Here is a 19,173-nt window from a genome sequence, read left to right as displayed (position 1 = left end):
TTGAAAACACATTCACGCAGAAGAATGTTTTGTAGAATCAGCCTGTACGAGGATTGGTTCATATATTCATAATATAAAATATTTTGTTGAATATAATCTACAAAATTTTGCATTGGATCAAACCATGGTTTTTCTCAATTCCACAAATGTCTTTCGCTGTTATAAAAAAGGTGCGTTGAAATTAGCATTAAATCGAGTTTGCCCACAAATAAGTTTGCAAGTATGGCAAAACTGTCAAACACAAAAAAGTGCGAGTTTGTTTGTTTGCCATAGTCTAAAGCCTTCTTTAGTGAGAAACAGCCTTGCAAAATTAGGGGTTTTCTCAGCGTCATATAATCAGACTTTATTTTTAAAAAGAAGATATTTAACTAGGCAACCATTCTTCTGATTGTCAAAGTTAAAAAACAAAACATTAGTGTAATTTCCCGTTCTTTCACTTGTTTCCAAGCTTGTTTCAAATGTTTCATTTTAACATTTAAAATCGAATTGTTGTCTATCAGGCAGATTCGTCAAACTTAAAGTTAGACTTTTTGGACAAATGTCATCAGACCAAAACTAGACTTGTAAAAACCAGAAAAGTTTAATTATTTTATGCTTTATATTTCACCTATTTCATATCATTTTAAAAATAATAATAAATTTAATTCATGTTATATACTTTTTTATATACTCGGTATAATTCTATTGGGTGTTGCTTGTTTTGTAAGCATTTCTCCAGTATTTTTCAACATAGGTTTTTTTTACTTCAATGTTTGTTGCTTTTTCTGTTTTTTTTTCTCTTCTTTCTTTTTTTTATCAAGTATTATGCTGCTTCCGTTCGCGCTTGTATTCCACGTTGCATTGTTTCTCTTTTTTTATGTTACAAATACACAGCTTGAGTCGCCCCATTCCGCGTAATTAGCCTTACTAACATAGATACGCCTTTGCACGAGTGATTAGTGTTTTACGTGAGTGTGAGTGTATTTGCTGCTGGTTTTTTTTTGTTATTTTGTGTTTTTTTACTTGCTTTCTGTGATACAACGATACCGTTTAGTGCTAGAAAACAAAAAGAGTAAAAATTATAAAACCAATTAAAACTACATTTAAGATTGTGTTGTGTTTATTCCTCGGGCATTCCGCGCGCTATTGTTTGCTCTTGCTCGAGTGTGTGTTTGTGTACCATATTTGGATCCGTTTGTGTGTGTGTTTTTGTGTTTGTTTTTACTGTTTACCTTCTCCAAAATATGACACATTTTTTGTTCTTTTTTTACTTTTTCTCTTTTCCTTTTCGTACAACGGCATTCACTCGCACAAATAATTCATTACTTCAAATATGGCAGTAAAATTTATAATAATTATCAGTATTTTGTTGTTGCTGCTTTACCGTGTTCTATCCCAATAGTTGCTAAATGTATGCAATATTCAACAATCCATTCCCACTTTTACCGTTTTTTATTTGTATTTTTACATACAATGTGACTTAATTTCGCTACACGATAACTCGTAACCAGAGCTGTACACGCGATCGCACACAACCCCCCTCCTACTTCCGGCAGGCCAAAAACAGGGTAGGAGCAGGGGAGGGTGCTAATTTTGCTTTGTTTCTAAACAATTCATGGCAATTTTGTTGCTCTCCCGCGGTTCCCGGTTTAGCCTTGTTGCACCACTCTTCTGCTCTTTGCCGAAAGTTCCACAGTTTCGTGATTGGATTTTCCTTCCGGGCATCGTTCAAATTCTCAATATGAAAAATAAATGATTCTTGTTTCTGCGTTTCTTCAGAGTTTGATTTGTTTGTTTAAAAATAAATTTTGTTCTTGATTTTTTGTTTTGTTTGTTTGTTGTTGTCGTTATGTTGCATTCTAAAATGAGATCTTAAAATTTCGATACTTTTGTCGCGGCTGATCCTTCCTCTGTTTTCCGTTATTATTCAGTTTGCCAAATTAGTTTATTTACAATAGTCTGGGGTTGTGTTCTCTACGAACACGTGCGCTTCTATTGGAAAATTACTGATATTTACCACGATGTTTATTACTAGATTATACAGTGACTGGGTTGTATTGTATTTTGTTTTTCTTTTGTTGTTATCGTTGGAAGCTATTTTCACAAGAAAGTTTCAGTTTGTCGAAAGAAGAGAATCAATTTGAATCATTTGAACGCAATACTAAATGCAGGTGTATTTGTGTCTTTCTTCTCTCACATACAAAAAGGAACAAAAGCACCACGATACGAACTTAACGGCGGTTAATAGAAATTAATACGGCGAATACGTTATTGTACGAATATTATTCTACAGTAAAACGTGATTTTTCTTTCTTTTTTTCGATTATACATTAAGTAGTGAAATTAACGTTCCTTTAGTGTCGATTGAGGTTGTGATGAGATTTATTCGTACGTTTCACTATGAATTGAATGGTGACGGATGTTGTCTGGTTTAAATTGGTATTTTTAGTTCGGGTAACTTAAATAAACGCAAGAAACGTGAAATATTTCGGGACGGGATTCGCTCTTCTACAATCTAAATAGTCAGTTCCCGGCAACCATAAAGCAAGAAAAAAAAACTAAACGCTAAGATGACTGTTTCTTCAATTCGAAAAAAAAATATTGGAAAAATAAAAAGCTCTCTCTCTTTGCCTTATCTAATTAAACTAATTTTGCACAGTCGTTCGATTGTAAACGTAGTTTGAACGTAGTTCAGAAAAAACATAATAAAATTGCCTTTACGCGTATATTCAGAGGCTATGTTCATAGTTTTAGCTATTTCTTATGGATCTATACATGAACTAGATTATTTAGTTTTACTTGATGTTCCGTTAGAAATCAGCTGTTTCCTTCCTTGTTCGTTTATCGTCAGATAAGGATTGATAAAACTTTAAACAATTCAAATTGCGTCCTCCGTACACCACATTTTTTCTAGATAATCTATTGTTCACTATCAGTACGATTTAGTATTCTCCATACAAGGTGTCGACGTCTCTGAATCTTACAGCTTACATACACAAATTTCTGTTTTCACCACACACATCCAGAGATTATCGGCGAAACACGCCGAAATTAATCAAGTTAGGATGTTTTTTGTAACTGTTCATTTTTACAATTACTCCACTCCATTCATCATCAACTAAACAAAAAGTGTGCTTACGATCCTTTTCATGCATGCGTTACACTTACGAGCACTTTTAATCGTTCGATTTCACATTTGGAAAGCTTTACAACAGATAAGGGATTCTCATTGATAGTTTGATGATTTCTACTGTTATTTATTTATTTACCACTTTTTATCATATATCCATTTATCACAAAATCATATACATGCTCGATTTGAACGAAATTTCTCTATAGACCGTTTGTCCGTGCACAGTCTTGGGGGATTTTCAAACTTTTGGTCAAACCGTTAGTTTTAATGTTATTTGTTTGTTTCTTCTTGCCACTAATTCGTTTAAAACCTCTTCATTGCAACCACCATCACTTCATGTCGCTTCCTCCTTCGTCTACTTACGTCTTCCTTCGGTTGCCAGTGGCTTTGACCGTTCGGTTTTCCTGCTTACCCTTTGCATGAGCCAGCAACGTTACCAGCTTTTTGTGGGAATCCCCAACGATCCAGCCGTGTTGCTGCATGTGCTCGCTGCTACTGCTGGTGTCATCGCCAGCTTCCGTCGTCGTCGTCGTCGCCGTCGCGCCCGCTGCCGCTTGCTTCTGTGGTTGCTCTTGTTGTTGTTGCTGCTGCTGTTGTTGATTCTGCTGCTGCTGCTGTTGTTTCTGCTGAGCTTTACTCTGGCCGACGGCTGGTTTCTGCTTCGCGGCTCCCTTTTTCTTCTTTCCCTTTTTGTTGGTCACTTCCACAAAGTCCTCCTCCATGTCATCTTCTTCGCTGGATGAAGACCAAAAGTATAGCGTTTCCGCTGCGTTCCGCTTGCGCCGTGGAGCTGGCATCAAGATGCTATCACTGAGCGCGGCATTCAGTTGCTCAATCTTAAGATTGGCCTCAATGTCACTTTCCAGCAGCTTCTTCTTCACCTTCTTACACTTGATGTTATCCTCAAAGTCACTGTCCGGATCGTACGCTACGTTTTTCATCTTCTTCGGTGGACCTTTTCGTTGTTTCAGCTTAGCACTGTTGGTAGTGCTCTTGTTTACTTCCGGTGTATCTTTTCGCTGTTCTTTTGCTTTCGGTGTGTCTTTTGCTTTCTGGTTGTTATTGTTGACCGTTTTCTTGGTATCTTCTTCCTGCTTTTCAAGCTTTTGTGCTGGTTGCTTTTGTTTGTTTGCTTGAGCTGAGTTAAGCTTTTGCTTGAACTTTGTCGTAATAGTCTTCGACGAAATCTCTACGCTGGACTCCAGCACGTGTTCCTCGGGAGTTATTTCCTCAGCACTGTCAGGTTTGCTGCTACCATCAATGATTTCCGGAGTGTTTTCTTCTTCCTTTGAAGCTTCTTTGGAGGCTTTAGACGGGCGTCCCTTACCACGCTTCTTGACCTCTCGTACACGATTGTTTTTGTTCATCGAGACTTCCATGATCACACTTTCCATTACTTGACGAATCGTTTCGTCGGTGACAGCAGCTTTCTTCTCAGCTGCCAACTTGGATTTTGCGGACGACTGAGACGTTTCGCTGCTGTTGCTCGAAGGATCATCACCCGCTTTTTGTTCCGGTTTACCAACTTCTTTCTCCTCCGTATTTTTATCCTTTGATAGCTTTTTGCCAGGTGTTTTCCCATCTTTCTTATCTATCAAATTGACAACATCTTTCAAGTTGAAATCCTCGAACTCATCCGAGTCCCACGTTTCAGTCAATTTCTTCTGAGTACTTCTCCTTCGAAGATTCCGGTCACCTTTTTCGTCTTCTTCGAGATGTTTTTGATCGACGTTTTCGGTGCTAGTGTCCTGTTCAGTGTTGTCTTTATCGGTGGTTTCATCTGACTCTGATTTTTTCAATGTATCGAACAATTTGTTGAAATCTTTTGCAGAAGTTTTAGGTTTTTCCTTAACGTCGGCTGTGACATTTTTCGTGTTTATTTCTTCCTTCGGCTTTTCCTTGCTTTTCTTGAAAATTCGACCCATAATTAGGCTTTTCTTCTGGACGTCTGCTTTGATGGGCTTCTTCGGAGTTGTCTGAGTACTGCTGTAGCTGCTACTTTTATCGTCCTCATCCTCCTCGCTCAGAGTGTTGGTGCCATACACAAAGTCATCACGATCAGAGAAACTCAAACTCGATACTTGGCTCTCTTCACCTTGATCCGCCGTTTGTTCTGCGCTGCCTTTGGTTGTCGCTGGCGTCGAGTTGGTAGTTGATTTCTTGTTCGATGTATACGATGTTAGCGTAGTATTATCAGCCGGTGGTGAGTCTTGGAAGGCATACACATCGTCCGGGTCTTGCTTATTTTTAGCAGTGGAACGAACAACACTCGCCAATGCTTTGCGCTGACTTTTTCGCTTTGCTGTAGCTGTACTGACTGCTTTAGTTGGCGTAACACTGCCCTTTTTCTTGGCACGGAACCCAAGCTTATTACCTTGAGTGTCTTTTTTGGAGGTACTCTGCCTTGTACTTTGAAGTCCATTTCTTGAGCTGTCTTCCTTAGATGTTGGTTGCTCAGGTTGTGTCGCTTGTGATGCATTGTCAGGTAGGGTACCCTCGTTCTCCTCGCCACTATCCTTCAATTCAAACTCCTTCGGAATATCGCCACAAAGGGCAACATCTGCAAGAGTATCTAGCTTCGATTCCTTCGCCAAGTGTAATCCAGTCATTGGTATCGACACTTTGAAATTGTCGTAACCTTTCAGTGCACCTTTAGTTTTGATTGTCTTTTGCGAAAAAACGGACGCCTGTGAGCTGGTAGATTTGGTTGAATTTTGCGGTGACAGATTTCCGTCGTTCTCCGTCCGCTGAGCGATCTCCGCTGCCGTGAGCTTTGCAAACGGATCCGATAGGTGTTTGTCGGCGTATCGTTGGTTTATAGTTTGAATGTAGTTTTCACTCTCACTTACGTCTTGGAATGACGGGAAACTATCGCCCATGTTGAAGCAGTTGTCGTTGGCCTTATCTTGTGGCAGCGAGGCGAATGGATTCGGGTATGTTACGCTCACTTTCGGTGGTGGGATTTCGTCACTCACTAAACCGGGTGTCATTTCGTCCGATTTTAGTGACACCGTCAGGTTTAAATTTTCATTGTCCGCGTTGGACTCTTTCAGCATTGAACAGCACTCGTAGAACAGTTTTTCTTCCTGGCTGAGAGCCTTCATTGCGCTATCCTTTTCCAAATCTTTCGGCGGAGATGATGCTGAAGGATGTGCCGTAGATGTCGATTGAAACGTAGTGGAGTCTGGCTTAGATGACAACGAAGCAGCTTCCGTCGCTTGCTGCTCCTTTCTTTGTGCTTCCAGATATTCCTGCTCCGAGAGCTTGGCAATGTGAGAAAGAGTCATCCGATGCTTATTAAATGCATCCTGTTTCTTGAAAACTTTCTTACACAAATCACAGTTGTATGTCACTATTGGCTTATTTTCATCTACGGGCGGTTTAGGTCGACGGGATTTTATCACACATATTGACTTCCGTCGTTTCCGCTTCTTAATACTTCCACCGAATGAAGTTAGTTCCGTTGTTACACTAACATCGTCGTCCATCGCACTGTTGCTTTCATCTTCTCCAATTCCTTCCAATGAATCTTGAGATTGCTGTCTGTTTGGTTTGAGAAAGCTTTCTTCGCGACGCACAAAATAAGCCAAAGACATGTTATCATCATCAGAGTCTGACTCAGATTCTGACTTGTTGATAATATCTTCGACCAACTTGTTTAGTTTTGGTGTTTCATCTTCATCGTCGTTCGAGAATGACAGGGATTCTCTCGGTTTTGGTGCAGCGCTGGCTACCTTAGCTACCTCGGTTTCAACAACCTTTACTAGTACGTCAATTTTATTCGTTTCTTTAATCGACAACTCCGTAACCTCTTTAGCGTCTTTTATTGGAGTCGAACTGCTTATAGCTGCATCAAACACAATCGGTGTATTTGTCTTGCGTGGCTTACGTTTGCTTCTGTCAATCAGCTGAATCTCCTCTTCGATGTTGAACAGTTTAGATAAGTTTTCTGCTAACTGGCTGTTTTTAGTTCTCCTCTTGGTTCCCGAAGATGGCGATGAAAGCGGCTCCAACAGCGATTCAATAGTTGGTTCTGGAGTACCATTGAATACGGAACTTTGATTACGCCTTCGTCCTACTGATCGTATATCGTTGTCCCATACACCACCAGGACCAGGAGTTTTCGAACGCGTTGCTTTTGAGGTCATCTCTATATCCTGCTGCTTTTCTTCTTCGTCCAAAAAGGATGTTGGCTGATACACAGATGCTCTACGTCGATACTGTCGTTTAGTTGCTTTCACTATTTCCACAAGATTCTCTTCTGGAGCTTTCACCTCTTCCTTTTCGGTTGATGGAGTAATGTACACTGAGTTCCGTCGAGTACTGATGCGACGAGGAACGGACGCTGACTTGGTAGAATCGACCACTTGTTTGGACACAAACTCTTGCTCCTTAACTTTCTCTTCTTCTCTTCGCTTTCTTTCCTCCTCAGCTGCTTTCCTGTCCTCTTCGGCTCGTTTAGCTGCCGCTGCTGCTGCTGCGACTGCTGCCGCAGATTTCCTCCTTGGATCCCTTGGTTTCATCGCAGCTTCAGCGAAGAAATTAATCAAACTCATATCCGCACTACCTTGGCTTCGAGTTCCTCGTCGTGATGTCAGAATCAAGTCGTCTTTGAAGGTCCGATGTGAAGCTAGTTCTTGTTCGTCATCTTTTTGCTCCAAATATTGCGACAAATTTTTGTCCACAAACACGGATGACCTTCGGGCCATGATACGCTTTGGCGGTGTTGGTGTTTTTGATTTTCTCGGAGTTGTTGCCGGCGAAGGTGTTCGTTGTTTGAAGGAAACAGGTGTTTTGGACCTTTTAGCTGGCGAAACTGAAGTTTCCCTCTTCAAAGCATTTGCTTCTTTTGATTTCTTCACAGGAGTCAATCGATCGTCATCTTTGGACGAGTCATCCTTTTCCACACTAACAACTTTTCGTTTAGATGGTTTCTTTTCAGGCGAAGGCGTCCGGCTCGATTCTTCTCTTGTGGGAGTCGTTAAAGACTTGCTAGGAATTGGCTTCTTCGATGGTGTTTCAATATTTAACTCGTCTTTGAGTCGATCTAGGTCACTTTTCTTGGCATTCTTTTCCTTAGGGAATGGGAATGGAGTTTTTGATCTTGATTTGTTGTTAGAACGCTTTATAGCTTGTGCTTCTGGGATAAGTTCAACTGTAGACGCTTGTGCAATATTAGATTCTGAGGCAACCTCTTGCGCTTTGTCTGTGTGATCCGATTTTTCCTCTGTCGTTGGTTCACTTTTTTTGTTTGCTTTACCTTTACTTTTCTTGTCCAACAATGGTTCAGATTTCTGAGCTATATCCAAACTTTCAAGTTCCTTCGAATATTGTGCTTTTTGACGATTCTTCCTTTCAAGGCTTGCTACTCGTTCGATATCAATAGATAACTTACGAGTTCGTCGATTTGGCTTAAACGGTGTTGTGGTAACTGAGTTTTCAGATGTTTTTGATGCAACGTCCTCTTCGTCATGAGTGGGCTTCTTTACACTCTTTTTCGTTGCATTTTGCTTCATAACTTCAGCTTCTGTGACACTTTGTGATGCAGTGTCTGGTGTTGGTTCCTGCTGGTCTTTTTCCTTGTTTGCACGAGATTCTGCCATATTATCAACGTTTTCTGTGACTTGTAAGTTGTCACTCGACTCGTTGATTTTAAGATTTTCTGTAGACTTTAAACTTGAAGCTTGAGATGACTCTTCAGTTTTGTCTTTGTCTTCCCCTTGATCAGTAGCTAAAGTTTCTTTTGCTGCCTTCTTGGCTGAAGTCTTTTTAGCTGCCAAGCCACCAACTGGCGAATGGCGTGATACGGGCATCAACAAATCCGGATTACGTGGATTAACTTTGCGCTTCGCTAGCTGGGGTATTTGTTCCAAAGAAAACTTAATATCTGGTTTCTCACAGGACATGTCGTGCATCATTTTGAGGTCCTGCAGAGCTGATTTATCAACTTCTTTGAAACTTTCCAACAACTGATCCGATAAAATTGACGCAAGCTCATTTTTCCTGCGTTTACGCACCGTCTTGCCACTGTTGCCAGTGGCTGGTTGTTCCGATCCTTTTGAACTTTCGTCCGTTTTAGTTTTTTCCTCCTCCAAGTTTTCTACAATTGGAGGATCTTCTGGTCGCACAGCGTTTGGGTTTTCCACAATACATGAAACTGGCGCTTCTGTTGGTAACAAACTGTCTCTACTGACAGGTTCTTCAACTTCCTTAGGTTTTTCTGGAACAGATGTTACAATTGGTACGGCTTGTTCCTCCACAACGGGAGTTGTCGGTTTTTGTACACTGTCCTGGATTTTTTCAACTGGAACCTCTTCTTGTGACTTTGGCGGTGTTTTAGAGCGAATTTCTGTAGTTTGTGTTTTTGCCTTACTACTTTTAGCCCGAGATCGGCCCTTTTTCTCTGGCTGTTGCGGCAATTGGCTCGGCATGGAAGTTTTCAAATCAGTTGGAGCCGGTGCAGATGGAACGGTTTGAACTTGATCTTGCAGAACTACGTTTTCACTCACAGGTTTTGGTATCGTAAGTGATGTTGGTGATGTAGGCATTTTCGAAGCTGTGGAAGTTTCTACGTGCTTCACGATGACGTCTCTGTTTGGCAGCAGAATCTTTTCCAGAAAAGCGGCTGCTGCTGCCGACGATGTCGGTGGTGTAGGAATTGTTAATGGAGGAATGACAGGAGGCTTCAAGTGTGGAGGTAACCCAACTGCGGCCAACCGCTGCAAGTCTAGTCCCAGCGGAGGTGCTGCAAGCAAACTGTGTGAAAGGAACGGCAGTGGTGGTAATCCCGACAGAAATGCTTGCGATAGAACCGGTGGTACTGGCGGAGCAGGTGCAGGCGATGGTGGTTCTGGAACCGAAACAGGCGCAACGTACATGCTCTTGCGACGATTTTTCTTGGTTGGTGATGTTGTTTGAGAAGGAACGTTTGTCGGAATCGGAACCGAAGGAATTATGAGTGGCGATGGATTGATGTTCGATGCCGTCCGATCCAGCACTAGCGGTCGTTCGGGAATGTTGAGTGTAACTGGAGGCTGTTTAGTGCTCGAACTTTGTCGATCTCCCTTTGCCTCTGTGATCGTAACTGAAATACGATTTTCCAAAGGACGCTCTTGTCGAAGTGTCGAAGCGATCGACGGTGTTGGGTAATTTGGTTGTGGCGCAGATTTTGGAGACGGCAACTGTGGTGACTTGATTTGCGTTGAACTTTTTCTTGGATCACCATACTGTTGTTGCTGCTGCTGCTGCTGGTTGTGTTGGTTGTGATGTTGCTGGTGCTGTATCAATTGTTGTGGATTTGAGTGTTTCCTGTTAGAATGTGGTGGTGATGGTAACGGCTCGTTGCCTCCGTGCTGCATCAGCACTGTTGATCGACCTTCCATCGATGGTGGAGGTCCTGGCTGCCTTCGAGCAACAATGGTAACCGATGGTGCCTCCTTGGAAATTGTGGGACGGGATTTGTACTCGACTCTTTCGATTATCAAACCGGGGGGCAACTTTATCGAAGGAAGGTTCCGTGTTTGTGTCGATGGACCGGGGTGCTGCTGTTGAACATGTTGGGATTGCTGATGATAGTGTGAAGTTGGCATTTGCTGCGGAGAATGCAACGCTGTTGGCGATTGAGGTGGTGGTGGTGACATCAAATTTGCTGGTTTTTGTTGACTGTAGAAGTCTCTTGTGCGAGCTGGAATACTTCTACCAATTGGGCTGTTCTTCGATAGATTAAGTGGTTCGTCAGAGATTTCCTCCATTGGTGTTACTATTGGTGCAATTGGTGACAGCATTTGTGGCTGTTTTGGTGGTAGAGGTGATTGGCGAGTGTTCATGACCAACGGCAACGGTGCCAGCTGAGGCGGCGTAACATGCAACGGAACTGCAACAGATGGTGGTACTGGTATCAAGCTTGGGGCTGGCAGCATTGCCTGTTTGGATGATCGAGTTTCAATTGCCTTCACTGGCGATGATTTTGGTGCAGAGTTTTTAGATGTAACTTGATTGAAAAAATCCACACCGAGCCTTTCGGACAGCTTTCCTGTTAGCATTGCGATACAATCGTTTAGCTTTTTAGGCTTTCGCTTATTCGCTTGCTGGCTGGCAGAAAATGAAGGTGTCGTCGGTTCGGATGGAGGTTGGGAGCCCTGCTTGGGAGATTTAACTGGAGTAACGGGGTCGTTCGTATCTTGCGGTATGGGTTGATTCGGAGTTTCCAAATCAACTTCCTTCATTCTTAAAGTTGGTTCTGGATCATTTTTCGCCACTTCGGTGTCTTGTGTAGGCGTTGCACTAACCTCTGGTTGTGCATTTTCTTCAGCAGCACTGCATAAGCTACTCTCGATTGTGTGATTTTTTACATTCTCTTTAGGCACTTCTTCAACCACAGTTGGTGTTACAGTAGTTGCTTCTTCATTAGTACTTGTGTCCTCCACTGCCACATCACTAACTTCAGCAGTTGTGTTTCCAATTGTTTCATTGGAATCCGTTTTCTCCACTTGTTCGGTTTGTTTGTCTTCTGATGTAGTATTGGGATTATCTTCCAGCTCCGAAGGACTTTTACTACCTTTTCTTTTGGATGGATTCTTTTTAATCACCGTTGTTGGGCTCGCACTTTTAACCTCTTCCGGTATTACTTCTTTTGCTGGTGACACATGTTTGGACAGTCTTTTGGAAGGTACAATCTTTTCAGCACGACTTCGCAATGTTCGACTGTTCGGTACTAGTCCCTTTCGGAAGGGCAAGCCCTTTGTTTTACCCTTCCAATGAACAGCATTACGTCGTGTTACGAAATTTTTCGTTCTAACCGATAGTTTCGTTCGTTCCCGTGATAACACTTTCCTCTTGATCACTGGCGGTGCTAATTTTGCTTCAGTTTCCTCCATTTTCACAGATTCTTCGCCCTCTTTGGTATCGTCTTCCTTCTCTCGATTCGATTCCGTTGCTTCCGGAGGTATCTCGCCTTCCTCTTTTGGTTCCATCTTTTCAGTTGGTTTTTTGGTTGCAACTTTAGTCAGTGATTTTTTGCTCGAGCCCGACATAGATGCCGCCTTGCCACTGCGTAACTTCGTGACACCAACCGCAGTCACACCCCGTGATACACCTGCTTTAGATGGCGCCAACGTCGAAACCACTTGCTTTTTGCCCTTGACTATGTTCATTTGAGGACGTTTCCGAATTTGCTTTGTGGTCTGAATGATTTGCCTTGACACTCGCTTCGGCGGCAAGTTTGCCGTGATGCGCTTGACAATGTCACCTAAAAATGTAGAACAATGTTAGTAAAAAGTCAACGTTTAATGAATGTATCATAACTTACTATCACTATCTCTTGGTCGTGGAGGAGACCTGGACTTTTTCTTTGCATCTGATGATACACTGCTGCTTCCGCTGGTACTAACCGCGTCAAGTTCAGCCCCAGAATGATTACTCGCAGTTTCTGACTTCTCGACGGCATTCTGGGCTGCAATGGCTTGAGCTTTACGGGCAGCTTGGCTTGTTCGGTTGGTTCTTTTCCGTTTTCGATTTGCTCGGCGGTTTTTCATCCGCTTCTTAGCTTGCATCCAGATGTAGTCGTTGGAGCAATTGAGGACGTGAGCGTATAGGACAAGCGTGTTAACGCATTCTTTTTGACACTTGGAGCACTGCACCGGCCCTGGCTCGGAAGGAAAGCTTGTGAATGAGGTGGTGTAGTCGTTGCCGGCGGATTGCAAAATATCTAGAGCAGATCGGGAAGATGAGCACGAGCCGCTACTGGTGGCAGTGTTACCCGAAATCGAGAGCAAGGAGGAAGAGGTTGTTGTGGAAAACGAGGTAGCTTCGTTCGAGGAAGAGTCTTCACTCTTTATCTCTGTGATGGTAGCGGATGTCTCGAGAGACGGTTGCCGGGCTGGAGGCGTCCTTCGGTCCAAACTAGGATACGTTGAAAGTCGTGCATAGTGAATGCGATGCATGGTCAGCGCTGACAGCGGGATAAAAAAGTGCTTAAACAACTGCTTCTCGATTAGTTCACGACCAACGATCTCGTAGTATGTTGAGTAAACGTATGGATGGCGGAAGGTTTTATGCTCTTCCATTTGCTTGAGTGAATGGAATCTGTCACCACAACAGTAACAGATGTAGCAACGTGGTCGTGCCCACTCTCCACTAAGAACGACTCGCTGTAGCTGATTGTTGCCCGGGATTCTTATCAAATTAAGGCTCCTCGTAAATGATTCGTCCAATTCTTGGGACTCGTTCTGGGTTTCAGATTCTTGATCCAATACATCGCAGTCATCGACAGGCTCTCTTTCCAACTTAATGATACTTTGATCATTTTGTTCCAGATTGATCTGCGGTATCAGACGAGTGTCGAGGATTTTGTTGAGTTCATCAACTTGTTTGCGTTGTTCTTTACGAAGTGACACTCCGATTTCCGAAACGCTGCTCCCAGGCTGATGCAGTTCCTTGTTATTGCGCATTAACTCGTGCTTGGTTCGCATCGTTAACTGAGTCCACATGTCAAGTTTAGAAAGATCTCGTAAACCGAGCGTAGGTTGCTTAATTTTCTTCACTATTTTGCCATTCTCGTTTACGTACTTGTACTTCTTCACAAAGTCCCACTTCCACTTCCAAGAATTCTTTGTGATCGGCTTTTTAATCTTAGTCATGGTTATGAGGTCCGTTCCATACTGCTCAACTGTGAGCAATGTAGGGAATACGGTCATTGCTGGCAGACTAGTGGCTTCGTGTATTTTGCTTTCCGAGTGAAGAGGACTTTTAACAACTGTGGATCTAATCGCTGGAACAGCCGTCACAGGACTCATCGGTGATGGTGCGTTTGGAGTTGAAGCTTCTAATTTACCATCCAAATGACAGCTCAAATTTTGACGAACATTAAGATTCACATTGCCGTAGAAATCTTCGTCGAATGTGCTCACGATATCATTTTTTCCACGTGTGACAACAAAGTCACTTTCTGAGCTGCCGCTGGGGTTGTTGAGTGTCGAGCGAATCGTTTTCAGTTTTGTTATTTTGTTGTAGTGATTGTCCGGTTGAGAAGAACTCGCCGATATAGATGACGACGCGCTAGCACTTTCAGCGACAGCTTTCCGTCGATTTTTCGCGTTTAACGCTTTACGACACTGTCGTGGGGTTCGGTGCTGAGCAATTCCGAGTCTTGAGAGCATTGGTTCGGTGGATCGCATCATCATTTTGTCCGACTTTCGAAGCACCTTCGATTTACCGGCACCAGCTAGGGTTGAGGATCGTGCAGATGTTCGGCCAGAACTTCGTAACCGGGTAGTACTTGCTCCGGTCGACGTTCCAGCCATTCCGAGTGCGGCAGACAACGAATCCACTGCATCAAGATTTTCTATGGTGAGATTCTTCATCGCTTCTGTGTCGAAATCAACCTGAATGGTGAGGGGTGTAGTGACTATTTCACACTTTTTTGCTTTGACATTAAAGCTTTTGAGTGCTGCCTTTGATTTGGGCCTAGTCCTCGTTTCCGTATTGCTTGCGGGTTGATGAAGCGCCTCGATGTGGGCATCCCTTGACTCATCGCTGGGAAACCGAACGGCACACAGTTCACAAGCATAGTACCGATCCGCATGCTGGTGAACGAGATGTTTGAAGAGTTGTGACAAGTCCTCCGAAGCCGGATTCAATACTTTGCTCTTGGTACAGTAGCCACAGCTGGGAAACGCTCCGTCATTTGCGGTAGGTAAGACCCTACTGCTGCTGCGTCGATCCTTGGATATTCGGTGCACTCGATCAATGTGTTTCAGCATGAGTGTTTGGCTTGTGAATGTTCGATCGCAGTACAGGCAAAGCAACTTGTAGGTAGGACTTGGGCTGGAACTGTTACACGGTTCATTATCCGGTGGATTTTTAAGTATGTTCAGTGCACCCAAAATCGCCTGAAGCCGATCAAGAGGCAATCGACACACGATTCCAGATTCATGGCTTTCATCCACAGCTCCGGCACTCCCAGAAGTGATCGATGGCACTTTGAAGACATCCTCAGTTGGTGTTGCTTTTGTTTCGGACGTCGTTTCCAGATCTCCTGCCGAAGACAGCGATGACGAGGAAGTGGACGACGATAGGCTATCATTTCGTATTGAGGTCAAACGGGTTGAAGTCCTCCGACTAAGCTGAGACTGTTGCTGCTTTTTTGCGGTTGGCGTCGTTGATGTGGCGGTAGTGCCAGACGCTACCTTCGCAGGCGTAGAGCTAGCCTGTGGCGACTGCTGGCATTGATCGTCACATCGTGAAGACACTTCCGGAACGGGTTGATCCGTGGCACTCGATGATGGTTGTTGTACCAACTTGGTCTGCGATTCGCAAAGGAAAAAGAAGGTGTATAGAAAATCAAATCAGCAGCCATACGGAAAATCGATCGCGACAAAAACAAAAGAAAAAAACCTACCATTTTCCCGTGCGCACTACTTCAAGTGGCTCCGCTGTCGTCGCACTGTGGGGTGGCGAAGTGGACAACCACGGGGCAGGCTCAGCTCATTTCTTCCGGTGGTTGCGGCTATGTTCCGCTTGCGATACAGTTTCCTTTCTTGATTCAGCTCAAGCCGAATAAACCCAATTTTCGGAAGCCAAACCCCCGGATTAGGAAAAATTAAAACAAACACAAATCGATACCAGCAGGAAGACACTGCGCTGAGTTTCACTTTTCCTTTCGTGCTGGTGCAACTTCTTCTCACAAAAAAACGATCCAATTTTTCACACTTTCAAGTACGAAATTTGTCCGATTGATCAACCTTCCGGTACTATCTTCTAGCTACGGCACTTTCACTGCACTTCTTCCTGAAAATTGCGTTGAAAAAACACTGAAATTTATCTGGTTTTTGCACTAAATTCAGATTTTTGTTACGACGGACGACGACGAGGAAGAACGAACAACGGTGGCCATCTTGCTTTTTGTGAGCCTGTATGCGTGTGCGTTTCCAACATTCAACAAAAAAAAGATTATCCATTTTCTCTCTCACTCCCAGCGTTTAGGTATGTCTTTAAAGCAAAGCACCTCTCGCTTTCGGGTTGGGATCCATTACGCACACATCGAAAGGTCGTGTATGTTGCACAAAATTGTTGGTCTGCCTGACATGTCAAAATACAAAACTGACGGGCTCTCGTATTGCAGTGGTGCCGAACTGTTTTCAAAGGCGAACGGTCGCCTTAGAAGAATATTTGCCACGCGTTATCGTCGAAACAATAGAGTTATCTAAGCCCGAGCTCACGCACACTAGCACCCCATTTGTTTTGCTGGCGGGTACAAAATTTAACCTCAATCTTTTTCGTATACGTACACGCAATACATGCGCACGTAGATAACTCTATATCGCCCATCAAAATTGTAAACAAATAGTGGACAAGGACGTTATAGGTTTGTAAACAAACAGCGCGTTCCGATCTATGTATTTTTGTTGCACCAATCGAAAAACAAAAAATGTAGTAACCTAACTAAGCCAAAACTCATTTTGTTCTTTTGCAGTCCGGACAACCGGTTTATCGAAAATATTTTTCCTCTATATCGATGTCTCTGTGCGCTCTTGCACTAAGCTTGCTGGTTCCGCAGCTTCGTTAAAAGGCCTTCAACGGTGGAACTGGCAAATTATATTTTTCTCACTTTTAATATCCCAATCAGAACGCGCGCTTCCGACGTAAATATCAGGTACCTGTAATGCCCTGCCTCACCGTTTTATAAACCAGCGAAATATTTCTTCACAAAAAGTTTCCCTATGGGGACACCGCGTGCCGCTGCTGTTTCAAAATAATTGAACCCTCCCCTTCTCTTTCACTCTCGGCCTTTCACCACCCCGTCCCCCTCAAACGATGCACTTGCACTTTGTTGACAGTCAGCACAAGGGGATGATTCCGTCCCAGGGCGCACCCCCATCCGGAAAGGGGTGGCTAGTCGGAAAATTGACACTGCTGTTTCACTCAAAATCAATCGGTTTTCACCGTTTGCTGTTGTTTATGTTGCACATTGATTGATTTAGTGCATATTTCAATCCGAGAAAGTGCTACATTCACAAGGTGGCCAACGGATCCAAGGAACCAATCTGCAGGCACAGGCCGTGGCCATTTGGACACTCTTCGGTTAGATTTCGGCGCAGGACTAATTGCGGCACTGTTTCGCTAATCCGGTAAGCAGTTACATGCAAAAGTTTGTTGTTAAAATCGGTTTAAAACACTTTGAGGATTGGTCGCGAGAAAAAACACAACTCGAGTTTCTTCCGACGAATGATGGTTGTTGAATGATGAAAAATGACAGCTAACTGATGATGGGTGGGTGAAATCTTTCATGGAAAGGTTCGCTTGCGTAAGGGTGATATTTTTTTCATGAAGACCATTTGAACAGATTTGTTTTAGAATTTGTGTTTCTGTAAGGACCCGGTATTTTTGATTTAAAAAAAAACCTAATCAATACCTAAAGGTTTTTAATGTCTTCCTTACATGGATATAAATTACAATAAAGACCTACAACAGTATTATTTTCACAATTATCGAATCTACAGCTTCGTCAAATTTTAGTTTGGTCAGAATTCATTGATTCCAGTTTTTCTCTTTTGTTGAGTATTCCACATAAAATGACCCATAAATAACATTGAAATTTCGAGCTATTCGGATCCCGGAATAAAAATTTTAAAATAAAAAGTACGGCCCTGTATGAAAAATATGTCGCTTATCAATTTTGCTGGGACAGATTTTTTATTTTGGAGAATTTTACAAAGTATTAGAATACTCAAGACTTCAATGTTATAGTGGAGATTATTGCATACGATCAGGACTCACGATCGAGATTTCTCGATAGTAAGAATACTATCTACAAAATACGACTTACTGTTGAGAAATTACATAGTTCAACAAAAAATCTAATGTTTCTTGTCTCTGAGACGAGTATATGTGTTCCTAGTAGAATTTTGCCTGCTGAATTCGAATCCGGGTCCAGAATTGCTCCAAATGGTCCCAATTTTGAGATACACCCGTTTGAAATGTTAGTTTAGGCTAAAATTAGCTACTTTGTCGACTATTTTACAAAAGAACTATTGAATAAACAACTGAACTAATACATGTATCTTATAGTTCACGTTTTCCCCTTTCTGAAACACCCCTGGTTTTTAAAATTTGATTGTTTCTACGCATATTTATAGCCATTTTAAATTTATACTTTCAGTTGGTTCTCATTCAAGTTTTTCCAACTTGCACGCAAGTCAAATTATGCGGGGATATCAATAATAAAAATCAAAAATGCTTTGCAGAACGTTAAATAAGTATGTCTCGGTATTCTAATTGATCATATTTCATGTAATTTTGTCTGTTGAATCCATTCCTATCATTAGATTTTTTTCAAAAAGGTCAGCTTTTTAAGTAAAATTTAATTTTTCGATGATTTTTTCAAAATAAAATCTATTTTATGCTAAAGTATGACTTAGAGATAACTAAATGTCGATGTCTCGTCAGTCTAATTGATCATTTTTAATGTATTTTTGTCTGCTGAATCCATTTCCATCATTGGTTTTTTCAAAAAGGTCAGCTTTTTTAGTAAAAATTGAATTTTCGACGATTTTTTCAAAATAAAATCTATTTTATGCTAAAGTATGACTTAGAGATAACTAAATGTCGATGTCTCGTCAGTCTTATTGATCATTTTTAATGTATGTTTGTCTGCTGAATCCATTCCCATCATTAGATTTTTTCAAAAAGGTCAGGTTTTTGAGTAAAAATTGAATTTTCGATGATTTTTTCAAAATAAAATTTCAAAAATCAAACCATCCACATTAACGACCCCCGGGTCTTTTGAGGTCTCTATTGCAAGTTTCTGCTCGAACCTAGGAGTCCGAAGGCTTGAATGGGGAGAGCACCCAAACCTCTTTCTACTCCAAGGAACCTTCCACCCCAGTGTTTGAACTGACGACCTTTGGATTGTGAGTCCAACCGCCGCCAGCGATTCCACCGGAGTAGGCTTGGTTAGGTGTGTTGTTTGTACTTATGGCATGGAGACGACTCCTACACCTGGAATGACTTAACGGCCTAACAACCAAGGCCGGGACCGACATTTTACTTCCTCATCCGATGGA

At 42.4% G+C, this 19,173-nt stretch overlaps 1 protein-coding gene across 2 annotated transcripts; it reads right to left on the bottom strand.

Annotated features, from left to right (window-relative positions):
* Positions 1-783: 783 nt before the first annotated feature.
* LOC120416217 (protein piccolo-like) lies at positions 784-17,315 on the bottom strand. 2 transcript variants are annotated; one of them, XM_039577914.2, is made up of 4 exons: positions 16,787-17,315; positions 15,510-15,898; positions 12,420-15,414; positions 784-12,359 (listed from the first exon to the last, which is right to left on the bottom strand). In XM_039577914.2, the coding sequence occupies exons 2-4, from the start codon at positions 15,510-15,512 to the stop codon at positions 3,472-3,474; spliced, it is 11,886 nt and encodes a 3,961-aa protein (XP_039433848.1). In that variant the 5' UTR covers positions 15,513-15,898; positions 16,787-17,315; the 3' UTR covers positions 784-3,471. The 2 variants fall into 2 exon arrangements, with proteins under 2 accessions (XP_039433848.1, XP_052565141.1); XM_052709181.1 differs by lacking the exon at positions 16,787-17,315 and having other exon boundaries at positions 15,510-16,255.
* Positions 17,316-19,173: the final 1,858 nt, after the last annotated feature.

Source organism: Culex pipiens, chromosome 2 (assembly GCF_016801865.2).
Source record: "Culex pipiens pallens isolate TS chromosome 2, TS_CPP_V2, whole genome shotgun sequence".
Taxonomy (NCBI): Eukaryota; Metazoa; Arthropoda; class Insecta; order Diptera; family Culicidae; genus Culex; species Culex pipiens.
Note: the sequence above shows the minus strand (reverse complement) of the source record. Positions and strands in the feature narration are given on the sequence as shown.

Bases quoted from the DNA above. Each gene is read 5' to 3' on its own strand.
- LOC120416217 (XM_039577914.2), bottom strand. The intron at 12,360-12,419 runs GTAAGTTATGAT...CTACATTTTTAG, and splicing joins ACGACCAAGAGATAGTGATA to GTGACATTGTCAAGCGCATC.